The sequence below is a fragment of the Vitis vinifera genome, chromosome 4 (assembly GCF_030704535.1).
Source record: "Vitis vinifera cultivar Pinot Noir 40024 chromosome 4, ASM3070453v1".
Classification (NCBI taxonomy): Eukaryota; Viridiplantae; Streptophyta; class Magnoliopsida; order Vitales; family Vitaceae; genus Vitis; species Vitis vinifera.
The window spans coordinates 1,496,675-1,515,509 of NC_081808.1; the positions used below are offsets into that span (position 1 = coordinate 1,496,675).

Below are 18,835 nucleotides of genomic sequence, written 5' to 3' on the forward strand. Positions count from 1 at the left end.
CAATCAAAGACTCCCTGCACAATCATCAAAATGGATCAAATAAATGTGTACAAGCCTTAGGATAGAATCCTCTTCCTGGCCTTAAAAAGGCAAACGAATCTTTCCCCATACCTGCAATTGAAGCATACATGAAAGTTGATTTCCACCTCTTTCAACCATGATTTTTTTCCCATCTTCTTAAAATTGAACTCCTCCCTACTCCATTGCCCTTTCTCCTTCTTTCCCTCTGCAACAAAGTCAGGTTTTTGTCTCTTGTCATGGGAGTTTTGGTAGGGGGCTCCCTTCTATCTATCTGCCCTTCAAAAGAAGGGTTCACGGGTTGAGTTCATCTCTTCAAGTCACCATCTCTGTAAGAAAATTGGACAAACAACTAAAACTGATACCAGCCTGCAGAACAGTCCATTATCTTGATAAAATTCAAGTATCTCTGCCATTTTTTCAACATGGACACCTCTGTATTTCTCTTCTATGATCATAAAGCATTGTACCAGTTGCTTTTTACAGAGAAGAGGAGACACATTTCTTTCAAATCAGTATATGGTTTTTATCTTACAGACTATGCCCTTTTAAGTACATGGAATAAAGTACACCGTAAACCGACAGAACGAATCATCATTATACCCCTTTGTTCAAAGATTGAATCATTATAATCATTGGCTTAGAAGACTTGTTTTATTATCTATCAGGGGTCCTCACAGGCTAGCTGGTGTCGGTGAGAAATTGAGAGAGCATTAAGGCCATATGTGTTTAGATTCTTAGGAGACCGAGAAATTTGAGTAGTCTGCAGGGAGAAGATCTATCAATTTTCCATGGAAATTGACCAATAGTATCCAAACGCCTGTCTGACTCTGGAATCACTGAGCCAAAGACTTGGTTTTGGATCATTCTGAACTTGGTTGGAGCCAAACCATAAAGAAACCAAATAGAAGAACTGAATCAGCAGCAGCTTGGAAGTCATTGCTAGACAATAACAACAAATCCTCACTAGATTTTTGCCTGAGGTTAGAAAGTTGATTGGTTAATGAGAAAAATGTGCAGAAAATGACCTGCAATTTTTTTTTCTCTCTGAACAAAATGGTCCTCAGAATTCCTAAAACTCCAGTGAAATTTTGTCGCTATCACTGCCTAACTTTGGAACTGTCATTATGATCGCCAATTCAACAAACCGGATCATTTGACGGACAGGTAAATACCCTCATATACCTTGGAAAAAATATCATAGAAAAGTTCATTAGTGATGGTAGTATCAGGCCCCTTGGCATCATCTGGTGATTGAAGTAATGTCTACTAATCAAAATCAACATCAACTCAATGAAGATATTTTGTGTTGGAGGAATGCTTAATTAACTGAATGATTTGACAAGATCAGGCTTGTATCTTAGGGTCGATTAATCAAATATCTAATCAATCTTTCTGGCAACATAAAACAACCATACGGGAATATCAGAAAATGCCAATAATTTTGATGATTGCTTCCTTGCCTAATCCTATTATTATTCTTTCTGAAAGGCCTTTCATGCTTTCATTTGAAGGCAACCTGCAGATTCAATGGCTACAACAACCCTTTTTTTTCCATATTTTTCGGGTTTAAACCCGGAACATAGATACAGGTCATGGCATCGAATGGGGTACTGCTGAGATTGATGTTCTCAAATAAGCAAGAAAAGGAGACAAATATTATTGGGTAGTCAGACAAATGAGTATAGGTGGAGTGATGAACTGGTGCCTTGTGGAAGGAGGACCACCACCAGAAATGAACTGATCACCCTTCTCCCCACTGCTGCCCCCACCTCACCCCAAAACTATTAAAGAAAGTTAAACTTCATGGCATGAAAAAAATCAAAAGGTTCCTTTCAAAGACCGTTTCTATTTTTGTGAGGAAAAATGCCTCCAAAACAAAGGCCAAGACGAAATAGGGGTCACGTCAAGATGGGATCAGTCTAAAAATCAGATCTCTTTCTCTTTCACTCTCCTCTGAGTTGTCCTCTTTTAGGCCAACCATTTTGGCTTTCTCCCCGACTTTTACTACCCTTTAATCTCAACTAATCATGGGTTTTTCAAAGTTAAAGAAGGCTTTTAGTTTTAGCCCCTGCAGTCACATAACAAAACAAAGGGAAAAAAACTTGTTTTCATTTCAAACTACAGAAAAACCTCAGCAAATTTCACTTGTGATTGAGTTCCTGTTTTCCCAACTACAAAAAGAGAAGATTTGTGCTACACAACATAGATTCTCAGCTCTGATATTCAACCTTCAAGATTTTCTGCCACTTTTCAATGTCAACTGTGATGCCTAACTTCGATTTTTTCGAACAGATTCTTCACAATCCACACCTACTAAATGGTCAGAATCAAATTATTGGGTGCTTTGAATTTATGAATTTATTGCTTTGTCAACAGATCTCCAATCTACCAAGCGTGTCAGCATGATTTTGTTGCTTATAATTTAAGGTCATCACGCGATGCACTTTTTTTGTAGAAGCTTCCAAAGGGCACCATGGCCGAAAAAACAGTATGTGTACAGACAGAAATCTACTAAATGGGATTCATCATACGCAAAAACATTGCACGGGTATTTTCTTTCTTTAAAAAAAGGACCACTCATAGAATAAGTTCAGTCATAACACATTTATTTAGGAAGATGATTGGTTGGCTTCAACACAAAATCCCTTTTAAATGAAAAGGGTCTACATCAATTAAGAAAACTAAGGTTGGGAGATAAGCTAAAAATTAGCCACCCTTTGAACAAGTCTCAATCAAGGCTCTGCAGGAGAACACGCTTGTTGGAAATTGGAATAAGAGCGTGGGGGTCTTCAAATATAAAAGCGAAGATTGCAGATCAAATCCAACCCCCCCACTTTTTTTTTTTCTTTTGGAGGATCTAAGAGGAAGATTTTATGAATGAACATGAAGGACAGAAGCAATGAGAGGAGTATCTGCCAAACAACAAAGAAAATCTAAGCGTTCACATTGCATGGGATTTTTAAAGTTGGAGTGGAAATCCATGGGAGTCGAATTATTTGGATGCATTCAAACGATGGGAGAATATTGTATGGCTTGTGAAGCATTTTCAGGGGAGTTTTGGAACTAAGGCCGGTTTGGATTGGTCGAAAAGCCAAAAGCCTTTTCTGTAAGTTGTTTTTATCTCTTTAATTTTGTTGAAACTTAAAAAGAGCTTATGTATTTATTTTTTTTAAATATGACATAATATGAATTTTAAGAAAATATTTAATTTTATAAAGGCTTTTTGAGATGCCCAGATGCTGAAAACTTTTTTAAACTCTTTTTCAAATTTAATAAGAGTTTTTCCACTAATTTAATTAATTTGTTTAAATACTACTTGTAATTTAAAAAGAGAGTTTAATATTAGTAAAAAAAAAATGATGGTTCTTGTATTAACCTTGTTTTGATATTTTCTAGAATTTATTTAATATATGATGAAACTTTATAATATTTATATTATTATTAGAAAATTCTAGTTCTAATTAAGCAAAAGTGAAAAAAATTATATCAAGCAAAAGAGTTAATATTATAAAAGTTACTAATTTGCATAAAATCTGCTAAAGATAATTTTATAATTTTTTGTTTTAGTTAGAAGTTGAAGTCAAAATTAAATTCTTAAATTCTTCTAGGGTAATATGGATATTATAAAAGTTATATAACACGCCAGATGGTATCTTATATAAATTAATCAAATAGAATTTCTACAAAAATAAGTAGATAAATAAATAATATTTTCCTATCTTTCATAAATAAAAGCTCTTATTGAACTTTAAAAATGAGCTTTGGACTTATTAAATTTGAATTTAAATAAGTTTTTATAATCTCTATATTGCCTTATTGAAAAAGTTGTTTCACATTTAATAAAAATTTTATTATTATTGAAAAATACTACTTTGACTTAAAACCAAAGACAAAATGTTATCCCACCTAATCCAACCTAACTTATAGAAATTAACAAAAAAAAAAAAAAGTAATTAGGATGAGGAATATTCTTTGGCAGAGAAAAACCATTTTCTCTTTTGATTATGTTCTGAAAGGTGCATTTCTTGACTAAGATATTTCTTGTCTATTTGAAAAAATTATGTGTTATTTATAACTATTAACTGGTTAGGTTCATCTTGCAACATTTGAGAAGGTGTTAGTGATGTTGGAGTTGACTGCTGTGTAACATAAGTAAGATGAGGAATGTTTGCAGTAAAATACATAATACCAAAGAGTATGACATTTTAGATAACAAATTTCAAAAATTATCCCAAAAATATTTTCAAAAAATTAGTCTCCTCTCTAAAATGGTGATAAAATAAAATAGGGAAGAATTCAATTTTTTTTATTTGGAAAAATTCAAAAATTTTCACATTAACAAAATTGATTTTATAATGGGAAAAGGGAGTACCAAATTTAGAGAAAATATTTTGAAAATGATCTTCAAAATTGATATTATATACCTTGTAAAAATTAAGAATATCTATACAATTTTTTTTTTATCCCATGAGAGTGAGAATATAAAATTAAAGATTAAAAGAGCAAATGTTTTAATCTAGTTGAAATTTACCCATTTACCTTTATCACTCCACCATCCAACTCAAATTAATCTAATGAGAGAAACTACCAACTGCCAAAATTCGTAGTTAATATTAAATTTTTTATCCTCTTGAAATTGGGATTTTTTTTTTCCCTTTTTAGCGGGCTTATAAGTCAGAATCCATTTATTGCCTAGGATTCTCATAATAATAATTAATATACAAATAATGCACTTAAGGACTTAAAATAGAAAGAATATGATCAAAAGATTTAAAAAATATGATCGAAGATGTATAAAATGTGATTAAAATAGAAATAATATGATTAGATATGAAATTATGTCAATAGGTCAAATTATATATTAATAGATAATATTAAAAAAATTGGCTATCCTAAAATTGGGATTTTTTTAATTTTCTTTTTTAGTGGGCTTATAAGTTGGAATCCATTTATTGCCTAGGATTCTCACAATATGTGCCTTTATTTTTTCCCCCAAGTTGGTGGAGAAAAGAGACTGAATTAAATGCTATGTACCATGGCCGTTTGGATTTGGAGATTTGCTTACTCCCAACATAGAATATCTTAAGAGAGATTGAGAGATGTCATATGCCACATAGTGAATGCTTCTATCAATACATGGGTCCCTCCTCTTTGAATTCACACTAATGGATGGTTCTCAAATTTTCTTTTCATTTTGGTTTTTGACAATTTTTTTTATAATTTATTATATGCAAAATTTGAAAAATTTGCTTTTGGGTTTCTCAAATTATTAAATTAAACAAAACCCTCTTTATTGAATCTTAGTTCATTGAAAAAAATAAATAAATAAATAAATAAATAAATAATAGAATCAATGTATCATGTATGCTTAAACAACACACCATTATCTTTACTAATTGGGATTTGATATGTTGAATCACAAGTTGTCATGTCTTTTCACACACCAAGGACACCACCCCATTTGGCTATTGCTTTTTGTCTTTTTAATGCCTTTTTACATGAATTACACAATCATTCTTAGTAGTTCAAACTTACAAAACAACAACAACAAAAATTAAAAAAGAAAAAGAAAAAAAAGATATTACATATTTAATTTACGTGATTAAGTATTTCAACCACCTTTCAACTTTTTTGTTTGGAATTATTTCGATTATATAATTAATAAAATAAAAATAATTTTTATGATTAAATAAATTATTAAATCAGGGTTTAATAATTTCATCACGCTTAAATCAGCATGCGAACTGTATTGTTAAAAGTCTAAGAATCTATTCTCCCACGTCATGATCTTTGATTTTGATATCACTCCTTCAATCAAAACTCTAATAAACTCGCATGAAAGCTAATATAAGATTTTAAATCAATGATGTTCAACATCACATCTCATATAAAAAACGATAATTACATCAATTTTAGGACATATTTGATGTCGATTTTAAAATTTACATCACATATCCACATTTTAATACTTATCTTTATCGTCATCATATAAGTGGGAGTACCTAACATAAAATACTCTTCATTAAATAATCGTAAATACAAACTAAAGCTTATTATATACAAGATGATGCTTTTACCAAATAAGTGGCCCAATCATCATACACACACGAAATGTTTTTCTATAACATTAGTTGAAAATGATATTTTATAAAATTAGTCAATATTGTTTTCTTATAATATTTTGTTGGTAAGATGATCAAGTCAATTGTATATAAAATTAAATAGGCGTGCTATTGGAATAGTTCTCTTGTCCACGTTTAAAAGAATCTTTGAGGAAATAATTAATATTTTATGAAAATATTTCAATAAATAAAAATCAAACCCATTTTAGAATGGAAAAAAAAATCAAAATTCTAAGTTATACCCTTTTTTATGTAAGGAAGTATACTTTATATTCTTCCATTTTTGGGCTTATCCTTCCTCATTTGAAATATTCTCATGTCTTCTTTATTCCCTTATTAAATGGCCCCATGACTTCTTCCCTTAATATCATTTAATTTAGGGTTTGACAATAATTTTTTAATATAAAGTCAATTAAAAATAATAATTAAAAGATACTAAAAGATCCAAAGCTCAACAATTCCTACGAAGACTATTGAGAAAGATAAGGAAGACTAATTATTTAATATTTTGAATATATTATTAAATTTATTAAAACACGAATATAGAAAAAATTATAAGCATTGATCAACATGATTCCCAAAAAATTTGAAAGAAAATAATAAGAAAAAATATAAGAGAAAAAAATTAAATAAAAATATGTTTAAATTTAATATATTACTTTTATATATTTGTTCAAACTCATTTCACTTATTTCTCTCATAAAAATTAAATAATTTAAAAATATATAATTTTTTATTAATTTTAATTATATTTAATTTTATTTTATATTTTTCATAATTAAATTAAATATAAAAATTATTTTTCTTTTTTTTTCCTTCCTTAATGTTTTTCGAGAACCAAACATTGTTGTTTGCACTAACTATATCTTGTAAAATTATTCAAGTAAATAAATTCAACCCATGATATTTTTTTTCAAAATATAATTTTATTTCATTCAATTTATAGGTAGGTAATTGTTATAAAATTCTAAGGAAAGATATGTATATAAAATAAAAATATGATTAAAATATAATGAATGTATAAAATGTTAAGCATAAAAAATAAAATATGAATAATATAATTAAAAAATATTTTTTGATAATAAAAAATTAGAAAAAAAATCGGAATAATTTGAAGAAAAAAAAAAGAATATTTAAAATGGGTATTATGAAATGAAATTCAAGTACTATTTTCGCACATTAAAAAAATAAAAATTTAAATAACTAAAAATTATTATGACTTGAAAGAAATTTTTTTTTATATTTTAAAATTTTTGGAGATGCTTATGAAGAGTAATTGGAAAATTCCCATTTCCATTATCCTAAACTTTTGCTCTGAATTTTAGAGAAATAATTTATTTCCGAAAATATGAAATTCTCCAAAATGGAAAAGATTTGATAAATAGCTTCCCAATTCTGCAAGCACAATATTCAGTCTGACAAGGTGAAAAGGTTGCTAATAAATGCAAATAATAAAAATATGTGAGAAAATGGGGAATTAAAATAAATAAACAAATAAATATGGAAGTGGCAGACAGAGGATGTCGATAGGATGCGAGTGTAAACAGGAAATCGAAGCTTTTATGACGTCATAATTATTTTCAGTTTTTTTTTAAAAAAAGTTCTTAATCTCACCTTCTCCCTCCTATTTAAAGCCTGAAGTCCAAAAATGAAGCGAGAGTTTTAGATATACGGCTCTGTAAAAGCTAAACAAAGGGCCGTTTCCGGCGGGGTTGAAGCGGGGCTGAGTTCACCGGAAACGATGATAGCGTGTTTGGAGCAGCGATTTTTGCCGGATAGTGAGGCGGAGACGAGAGCAGACGACGACGTTTCGAGTCTCTGCAAAGCGTTGGAGCTCAACGGGAGTATCGATTGTGGGTCTGTTGGGGTCGCCAGTAAGGATTTCGGAGGTCTGTATGCTGTGAAGCCTGTGGCTTTTATCAGGCCGTCAGGCGCTGACGACTTGGTGAGGGTGGTTAGCGCCGCCGCTCGGTCATCGAATCTGACGGTGGCGGCGAGAGGTAACGGCCACTCGATCAACGGTCAGGCGATGGCTGATCGAGGGCTGGTGATTGACATGAGAACCATGGAGGAGCGGATTGAGGTGGTGAGCTGTGGCGGCGCTGATTATGTCGACGTCTCCGGAGGGGCATTATGGGAAGATGTGTTGAAACGCTGCGTTTTGGGGTTCGGACTCGCGCCCAGGTCGTGGACCGACTACCTCGGGTTAACCGTCGGTGGCACGTTGTCTAACGCCGGCATTAGCGGCCAGGCCTTCCGTTACGGCCCTCAGACTTCGAACGTAACTGAGATGGAGGTCGTCACCGGAAAAGCCGAAACGCTGGTGTGCTCCGAAACCCAAAACCCAGAAATCTTCTTCGCGATTCTCGGTGGACTCGGCCAGTTCGGAATCATCACCAGAGCTAGGGTTTTGCTACAGCCAGCACCGGACATGGTGGGTATTTTCAGAATTCTTCCATTTACCTTTATCGCGATATTTCGGATACGTTTCGTGCATGGGCGACACGTTCAGGATACGTGATTCTTATTAATTCACATAAGCTTTAACTTTTTTGTCACCGATTAGGTGAGATGGATGAGGTTGGTGTACGCCGAGTTCGACGCGTTCTCGCGCGACGCTGAGTTTCTCGTGACTAGACCGGAGGGTGACTCGTTCGATTACGTGGAAGGTTTTGTCTTCGTCAACAGCTCCGACCCGGTTAACGGTTGGCCGTCAGTGCCACTGACTCCTGAGCAGCGGTTCAACTCCGGTCGAGTCCCTCGAACTGCTGGTTCGGTGCTGTACTGTATCGAAGTGGCTTTACACTACAAAAGTAGCGACCACGCCTCAACTGTTGATATGGTAAAATTACGATTCTGACCTTACCTGCCGATGCAACATAACAGTTTGGACTCGGCCGTAGGGTGGGTTTGGGTTTACTTTGCGTCAGGGCGTCCTCAGCAAAAGCACCCTGTGGGGGCCATTTTTTGGCCGTTGATCACCTCTAGCTGGACTGAGTTTTGACCTAGGTGGTTGCTAAATGGACCCCAACATTCGCTGTTGACCCTCAAACTTTCCAACATGTAGACAGTGAAAAACTCACCAAAAAAAAAACCAAGGACGGTCATACACGTGGACGGTCCACAGAAACGGAGGACGCTAATATCGTCCTTCGTGAGTATATATAACGTATACTTCAACTTGAGACTGACCATACGGTATATAATGCATCTTCCATTGGATTTCCTGACACACCACACTACCAAAATCCCCCCTATTATTTGTCCCTTATTACGAGAATGACACTGTACTTCCCTCCTGCCGTAATAAAAGAGTTTAAGCAGGGCAAATTTGGGAATTCTAATTTCTAGCTGTCCTAGAGCCTGACCATTGAGATTTTTTTGTGGCGCTTTTGGTCCCCACGATTCCACAAATGTCCAAAAAGCCATCATTTTCCGGAATCTGTAAATCACGAATGAGTTGTGTAAATTGACTTAAATGCCCTTTGCATTGACTTCATGTGTAGGCTGTAAGTCGGATGCTTGGACGGCTTGGATTTATCGAGGGCTTGGAGTTCCACGTGGACGTTGGTTACATGGAGTTCTTATTGCGGGTGAAGCGTGTAGAAGAAGATGCGAGGGCCAATGGCATTTGGGACGCGCCTCACCCTTGGTTGAACCTGCTCGTCTCTAAGAGGGACATCGCTGATTTTGATCGGACGGTGTTCAAGAAGATCTTGAGAGATGGGGTTGGTGGGCCCATGCTTGTCTACCCTCTGCTTCGAAGCAAGTAAGTATTGCAATATCATCAATTATTTTTCACCTTAATTCATTGATAACGCCTGCCACGTGGCATGACAACCGTAGTCTAACTCGTCACGATCACATCCGTTACATTGACTCTTTCCTAAATCTTAGATCAGGTTAAGATTTTGCTCTTGGGTCAAATATGTTTCTACTCCAAGGTCAGCTAATTGGACCCTTTAGTCCACCTACCACACTATTCTTACCTTGCGACGCGTAGCACTGGACCCCACCTCTCAGTTTTACTGGCGGTTGTACTTGTGCAGTAGATTTATGCGTGCCCCTGGGGTCAACTTATGCCGTGTACAGTAGTTTGATGGTCTGCGTCGTACATGATATAAGTATTCCTCAGTATTATTAAATAATTTCAAATTCAAAAACCTATCGCCACGTCAATAAGCAAACGCAAAAGGGGTAAATTCGGCACAAAGTGTCCCTGCCGGCGGCATACGCTTGCCCGAAGTGTCCACTCGGGGGTATTGTGGTAAAATGACAAACAGGGTTGTGATTGCCCTGCACTCACTTATGTAAGATTAATATAAATTTAGAAAATAAAAATAAAACGGCAAATACGAGGGGCATTTTGGTCATTGAGAAATCCTCTTTTTATAGAAAATGAAATTTTAGAGTGATGTAACGATCAAGGAGAGGGTTGGCGTTTGAGAAACGAATATTGATTCGCCAACCCATATAATGACACCATTATTTGTCTGGGCTCCAGCATCTATTTTCCCTTTTTACCAAAACACCCCTATGATAGCGAGTCCTATCACCTATGTGAATGCACTCAATGCCTTCTAGTACTTGTTTAATGTCTCTTTTCTCATCCTTCAGAAGATTCAACTTTCTGCCATGGATTGAATACCTAGTAAGCAAATAAGTGAATTATTCTGATGTATTTAAAATTATTTAATTTTTATATACTTTTCATTTTTCTTTATTTTTTATTTTCTTTCTCTTTTTTTTTTTAAAATTGTGAAAAAATAATGGGCATAATAGACATCTTAAAAGATGAGACAGTTCATGTGCAAGAGTTCACTGTAAGACAGACAGATCATGCCCCACCCCATTGAAGCACTGCAAATCTGAGAAGATAAATTACAGTAGAAACCCTCATCTTTGGATCCGTTTTTACATTTCTTTTTCGGGGTTTTTTGTTTTTTTGCAGGTGGGATGATCGAACCTCGGTGGTGATACCAGAAGGGGAAATCTTCTACCTAGTGGCATTGCTTCGGTTCGATCCTGCATATTCAAAGGACTCCGTCGTAGAAAAAATGGTTGCCCAGAACCAAGAAATCATACAGTGCTGTATGAAAAATGGGTTTGATTTCAAGTTGTATCTTCCTCATTATCAGTCGGAGGAAGGGTGGAAGCGACACTTTGGGAATCGGTGGACGAGGTTTGTGGAGAGGAAGGCGAGGTTTGATCCAATGGCCATCCTCGCTCCCGGCCAGAAGATCTTCTCCCGGAGCCGGCAACCCTAGCTTGAGGACGATGGATGGATGGATGGATGGAGTTAGCTGGAAAATGGGTTTAGATCAATTGTTTTGGTTGTTGGCAGATGTTTACCATTGGTTCTCATGTTGATTAAGATTACAGTTGCATTGTGGGAGCAATGTAAATGAAAATATTTTAAGGAAAATTTTGATGTTTTTATATGATGTTTTCTTAGTAATAAAGCCAACAAAAGTTTGAAGATATTGTAACAAACAACACTCGCACCCTTCATTGAATGTTCAAAATGGGGATGATCAACCATATGTAGAGAATTTTTTTTTTTAAATAAAAAAAAGCATGGATAAATGTAATTAGATGCACTTAGTAAATTAAAATTTTAAAATGTAATTAAATATTTCATATCTCAATTATTGGCCATGAATTGACTATATTAATTTTTTTTTTTTTACAATTAGAAAATTTTAATACCCTTCTCATACGCTCTAATGAGATGGGCTTTTTTTTTTAACAATAGTGTTTTGAACCTAGTTGGGCCTAAAAATTAAATTTTGGTCCATATAAGTTCACTATTTAAGCCCAACACTGATATTTATTGACTATGAAAAAAAAAACTAAAAAAAATGACTTTTGTAAACCTCAATAAAATTTAATTTAATTTAGTGATTTGAAAAAAAAATACACCATTTTTCAAAAAAAATAAAAATAAATTATTATTATTATTATTATTTAAATATCAAACATCTTGGAAAATATATATTTTTAAAATTATGTATGCAACAAATAACTAAAAATATGTCAAATTTTTTTTAAAAAAAAAATAGTTTTCTAAAAATAATAAATTTTCAAAATAATTATTAAAAAAAATTAAGATAAAAAAATTTGTCAAACATTATGGTAGAAAATACTCAAAATAGTTTTAAATGGTATATCTCTTCACATTTTATATCATTTCCATCAATTATATAATTTTTATATACCAAATCTTAATTTTTGGGTCCAACGAGGTCCAAAACACAATTATCATTTTTTTTAAAAAAAACCTGGGATGAATCCGAGGAAGGTTCTAGCATAACTTTATCTTCTAGTATGACTTTATCTCATATATAATATTAAATAAAAATTAATTTAATTGATTTTTTTATTTTTCAACTCTTTTAACATATAAATATATAAAATATCATTTTTCATAAAATTTAATTATAAGTATTTATATATTTATAAAATATATTTATTTCTAACATGTATAAAAATTTCTCACACATGTTAGACTTGCTTAATTTCTTTTTCTGGTTAGGAATGATTCATTCCTAACCCATCTCATTCTCATTCCTATTCAAAATTATCTCAACCAACACTTGAGTCGGAAACCCTCTTAATAAGGACTTAACTATATTGATTGATTTTTTTGTTACAATTGAAAAAACTTGTATGGACTCTCTGAGTCACCTCAACGAGAAGTGTTGAGTATGTATGACTCGGGTTGAGTTATGGTAGGCATGATTGAAATCTCATTACGTGAGAATGATTCATGAGTCAAAGATGATTTGACTTGAATTTTGGAAGAACGGGTCAAAATGCTTTTCTTCAACATGGTTAAGCATTGAGTTTTGGCATCAGATTCTCTTTACATGCAAAAAAGATGAAAACACACACAAAAAGAACAAAAGAAAAAAGAAGAAAGAAAAAACCCCTTTAAAATCCACTTTTCTTTTTAACGATTTGGTTCTCTTCCTCACCTCGGGGTCTGTTTGGCTTCATGCAAAATCAAATCTACTTGGTTTCTCCATCCCCCAACTTTTCCTTTCCTTTCCTTCCCTTTTTTCTTTTCTTTTCTTTTCTTTTCCTTTTCCTCTTATGAAAAGCAGAGAAAAGTTGATGTAGTAGGTGGGTTCCCCTATAGGGTTTCACAAGGCAATTATAAGATCATGATTTCTTGTAAGAAGCACCAGCCAATCAAATCTCCTTTCTTCATTTAATCCCATGCAACTTTGCCATACGTCCTCTATAAATGTGTCATGCATGGTTTTCATATTTTAATATTTTTATTATTATTTTTTAAAAAAATATGGGATTTTGTGCCAACTTAAAGCACATGCTTCTCACTACTCCAAATCAACTCAAAAGAAAATTCACCCTTTTTTTTTTTTACTATTATTTTGTACGATTTGTTATTTTTTAAGGAAGATTTATCAAAAAAGTAGAATCCAAGAGAATAAGAGAGTATCTATAGGATGTACTTACTTGTATGTCCAACACTTGTAACTATGGTCACATTTTTTCATATTCAACCACCATTATTTAATATTTTTCAAAATAATTAAGGACATTTCACCATTATTTAATATATATATATATAATAGTTTTAATTTTTTTTGTTTTTAAAAATTAAAAATAAATATATATTTGATATTCATATAACAGTATTTATAAAAATACTTTTCCCCATGATTTTTAACTATTTTTTAGTAATTTTTTCAGGATATTTAATATTGGTAGATTAAGACATTATTATTTTTAGTTTGAGAAAAATAAAGTTTGTTTAACATTTTGTGAATTGCAAAAAAAATATATATATATTATTAATTATGATTTTCTGAATTGTTTTAAAAATAAACAAAATAACGGTTAAAAATGATTTAAATCGATACTACAGTCTTATCCATAATTTGAGTAACTTTTAAAATATACTTCGTCCATCATTTAAAGTAAATAATATTGTTCTTTATATCCTATGTATGTATCTTATTAAAATGATATTATTCTTCTGCTTTTGTTGTCTTAAAGCTAACATCCAAAGAAAAAAATGAATAAACAAATAGAGGAGAAGGTCACTTTCTAAGAGGACTAACCCTAGGGAGGCCAACGTTTAACAGCAATATTACTATAGCGGAATCCAAGGGTCAATTTCATGGAGATTATGGCTCTTCAAGTGGATATGCTTTAGGGCTTTTGACCTTGTGCTTTAGCCTCAACATTTTCCCTTTGGACCCAACTTCCATTATGCATCTTCCTCTTTCATTTGACCTACCCCAATTAAGCTACCAATAATTTCATATACCCTTGTGAATAATTACAAAAAGTTTTTTCAAGTACTTGGTCACCTTTACAGTTGTATCCATGCCGTGTCAATTGGGTTTCAAGACAAAAGCAAAGCTAGCTCTTGAAGTGAGGTCTACTCCCCCCTTGCCCCTATCCTTCTCTTTACAACTATGTTATTGAGTGAGATGCCAAATTATTATTATTATTATTATTATTATTGAAATTTCTCAAGTAGAAAATGTTAATGAGCATCCTTTTTCAAAAAAAAAAAATTGTAAATTCTAAAATGACATCTCATTTTCAAAAAATAAAATAAAAATAAAATTGGAGTGTTATTTAACAATGCTTTAGTTACAAAATAAGACTATAGTGAAGCTCTTTGAATTATTAAAAGAACATGAAATTGAACTTACTTTTTAGTGGAAGAATTTTTATCATTTTATATTCGTTTATTTTTAGGGGTTTGTTTGGAATGGCATTCCATGTTGTAGTTATCGTTATTGATGTGGGGATAGGTCAACCAATGTATTACAATTGTGTAATTGATTTTTTTTTTTCATAAATAATTGTATTTTTAAATTTTATTTACTAAATGTAATGTTAATTTTGATATTTTTATATTTTTAATTAAATAAAAATTTACTTGAAAAACTAACTATATATGAAAAATATAGATTCTATTTGGTAACTGTTTTTAAAAATAGTTTTCTAGTATTCATAACAAGAAAATAGGAAAATAGATTTAATTACAAAAAACAGAAAACAGGGATCTGTTTGATAACTATTTTTAAAAACATTTTTATGTGCTCTAAAATAAAAAACAAAAAAACTTGTTTGGTAACCAGAAAATAAAAAATTGTTTTATATTCTTGAAAACAAAAACATGGTGTTTTATATGAACATTTTTTAATTGTTTTCGATTGTTTTTTTAAAGTTGTTTTCAAAAAATAATTATACAAACATGAAAAATGATTAAATATAAAACAATACATATAAATTTATTTTTAAAATATAAAAAAAATATGTTAAAAATATTTCAACTTTCCAAATAGAAATTTGTTTTGTAAAACATCAAAAAAACAGTTTTAAAAATTGTTTTATTTTCAAAAACAGTTAGAAAAACAACCTAAACTTTTGTCTTTAAAAACATAAAATATGATGTTTTCAATAACATTTATTATTTATTTTAAATTATTTTTACTTTTTTTCTAAATATTAGTTTAAAATATAACCATATAAATATGAAGACTAGTTAAAAATAAATCACGAAAAGTTATTTTTAAAATATAAAAATAAATTGAAAAACATTTCAAAATTTTATTCTAAAAAAATATTATAAAAAAGATTTATAAAAACAATTCTTAAAAATAATTTTTCAGGACTATTTTGATAAAAGGCATCCATAAAATTTCTAAAATTATATTTGATCATTGCATGATCCTTTTTGAGTAACACACGAAAACTAAATCTAAACAAATTGCTAATAGAATATTAAGGACTTAGTAGTATTCATGAGTACCATCTACTTTTATCTCCAACTTGCACTAATATTTTTTCTTTCTTTGAATTACGGAAAGTTCACTTTTTCTTTAAAAAACAAAATAAATTTCTTTTAGTGAAGCTTTTAGTATTTAAAAATAGAAAAGAAAATAAAAAGTTTGCTTATGTGGGTTTCCTTGTCAGATAGTGTTTAAATTAAATATTAAAAAAAAATCATAATCCTAATAAGTAAATAAATAAATAATATAAAATATTTGTTAAACTACAAGATAGTGGTGATGATTGGTGAGGTCTAAGTTTTTTTGCTTTTCTTTTTTTTTTTCCTGGGAAACAAACAAAAGTTCATTGTCGTGTTTCCTCACTTTTAAATATAATAAATGTTGAAGAATTATAATCGAATAAAAGCAATGAACTCTGTTGAGGAGGATATAATTGTAATTCAATAAGTTTAATGCAGGCAATTGTTTTCTTCTGATTTCTCGTCAGCCAAACAAAGGATATGTACCCGTGAAAGTTTGGTGGGGCAGTCTATAAGGTTGATCGGACAAAGAGAGTTCGGCTAAAAGGTATGGGCCGACAGGCCGTGGTTCTTCGAAACTCGTTATTGGGCCAGTAATGTTGAGATTCAGAAATCATGCGTGCTGGGCTCTAGTCTGGACTCCGGACCATGTACTTTAGCCTATGGAGCATTAATGATACCATGCCCATTATGATGTGCATAAGCCCATCTCATTATGAAGGGCTTAGGTTTTAAATTAGGCCCATTTCCATGACAGGCCTCAAAAGGCACTTGTTTGGCCCAAAGGTAGTCCATTTTAAAAGTCCATTAATTTTTTTTGGTCACTTGTGATTCCAAACACGATCACCAATTTTTGAAAACATACCTATTTTAGTAAATATCAAATTTTTGGTCACATGTCGTTCCAAAATAAACAAGATTTACCCCTCCACAATTGATCAAGAATTTTGGATTTAATATTTAGAGTATCAATCTTTAAAATGAATGATTTGAATAATTATTTCATTTTCATTGTTACATTTTATATATATATATAACGATCTTTTCTACGTATTTTAATTTTTAAGAGTATGTTTGTTTTCTAGAAATATAAGAAAAATTCAAGGAAAAAATATAGAGAAAAAAATAGAAGAAAATAAAAAAAAAAATTCTATAAATTATTTTTATATATTACCTCAAATTCATTTTAACTTTTTTATATGTAAATTAATTTTAATTTATTCAATCTTTTTTCATAGTTTTTATATTAAAATCAAACATTTTTTTTTCGTAAATCTCTATTTTTAAGACTTCTGTTAGAAGTAATATTATTTTTATTTATTATTAAGTCATTTTTCTAAGAAGGTGTTTAGTTAAACTTAATACTTATTGTTTAACGACTTAAATTGATTTTAGGTTAAATTATACTTAAATTATTAACTTGAAATACATTATTTAATTTTTACTTTAAGTACTAAAATTATTTGATAATATCAATTTAAAATTAATTATAAATAATAAAATTAACATATTTATCTTCATGAATTATAGTTATGGTAAATGAGGTGAGTAACCGTAAAGATCATAAAATTACAAAAGATATCATGGAGATAATAAGGGTAAAAAGATAAAATAAAAATGTAAACTTAAGAATAAGTTAATTATTTTTATTTTTTTTTTAAAGTTAATTTTTACTTTAATTTATACCATTAGATCATTTTATCAAATATATTTAATTAATTTTTACTTTAAGTACTAAAGTTATTTGATAATATTAATTTAAAATTTATTATAAATAACAAAATTAACATATTTATTATCATGAATTATAATTATAGTAAAGGAGGTGAGTAACGGTAAATATCATAAAATTACAAATGATATTGTGGAGATAATAAGGGTAAAAAAATAAAATAAAAATATAAACTTAAGAATAAGTTAATTTAATTATTTTTATTTATTTATTAACGTTAATTTTTACTTTAATTTACACCATTACATAATTTTATCAAATATATTTAATTTACTTAATAACTTAAATTAAGTTATTAAATTATTTTAAATTATTAAATTGATTTATAAAACATCCCTAAAGTTAAAGCCTTTTTTTATAAACTTACTTGTACACATATAATACATCTAAATGGTAAATGGATTTAAGAAAAAATTTTAATATTCAACTTGGAGATCCAATAAAAAAAATTTAAGTTTATTTATAATTGTTAATACATTTAAATATTTTATTTTTCACTTTTTAAATTTCAATAAATATATATCCAAACTTATAACATGTACATCAAAGATAAATATTTTATTAAAAATAATGAATTATTTGAAATAATTTCATGAATTTGATACATTTTTTTAAGATGAAAAATGTAGATGAATTTGCAAAATTTTCTTAATTTTTATCTCTTTTTTTTTTTTTTTAATATTTCTTGAATTTTTTATTTTAAAAATATTTTATCACACAAAATAAACGTGGGTTACATGTATCGAAGCGGTTTACTCGTAGAGGAGCAACAAAGATAAAGGCCCAGCCGTTGGGCAAGGTTGGTCATGGTCTTAAAGAGATTTTAGTGGCTTATAAAGGGCCCAGTTACGGGGCAAGGTTGGTGGCCATTTGTAAGGAAGGGTCAATTATTAAATAGGGAGCTTCCCATTTTCTTGAAGTTTTCAAGAAATCTTTTTATTTTTTGGAGATAATTATTTTATTTATTATAATAACTATCATTTTATTTTAATTATGATGATTTATTATTTATAATAATTGTATAACTAAATTTTATTTTCATATTATCTTTTGATTGTCCATGGATAATTATCTTAAATATTATTATAATTTATTTTATTTATCATATTATTTATGGAATAATACAAGTAATTTTTAAAAATTTTAAAAGTGTTTATAGTA

At 30.4% G+C, this 18,835-nt stretch overlaps 1 protein-coding gene across 1 annotated transcript; it reads left to right on the forward strand.

Moving 5' to 3' along the window:
- The first annotated feature begins 7,611 nt into the window (after window positions 1-7,611).
- On the forward strand, window positions 7,612-11,624 carry LOC100245801 (cytokinin dehydrogenase 7). Its single transcript, XM_002279924.4, has 4 exons — window positions 7,612-8,577; window positions 8,710-8,985; window positions 9,650-9,912; window positions 11,095-11,624. Exons 1-4 carry the CDS (start codon window positions 7,885-7,887, stop codon window positions 11,408-11,410), a joined length of 1,548 nt encoding a protein of 515 aa, XP_002279960.1. The 5' UTR covers window positions 7,612-7,884; the 3' UTR covers window positions 11,411-11,624.
- The last annotated feature ends 7,211 nt before the right edge of the window (window positions 11,625-18,835 follow it).

Excerpts from the sequence above, each read along its gene's own strand:
- LOC100245801 (XM_002279924.4), top strand. The coding sequence starts at position 7,885 with ATGATAGCGTGTTTGGAGCAGCGATTTTTGCCGGATAGTGAGGCGGAG. Across the intron at positions 8,578-8,709 it reads TACAGCCAGCACCGGACATG|GTGAGATGGATGAGGTTGGT; the intron begins GTGGGTATTTTC and ends GTCACCGATTAG. Across the intron at positions 8,986-9,649 it reads ACGCCTCAACTGTTGATATG|GCTGTAAGTCGGATGCTTGG; the intron begins GTAAAATTACGA and ends CTTCATGTGTAG.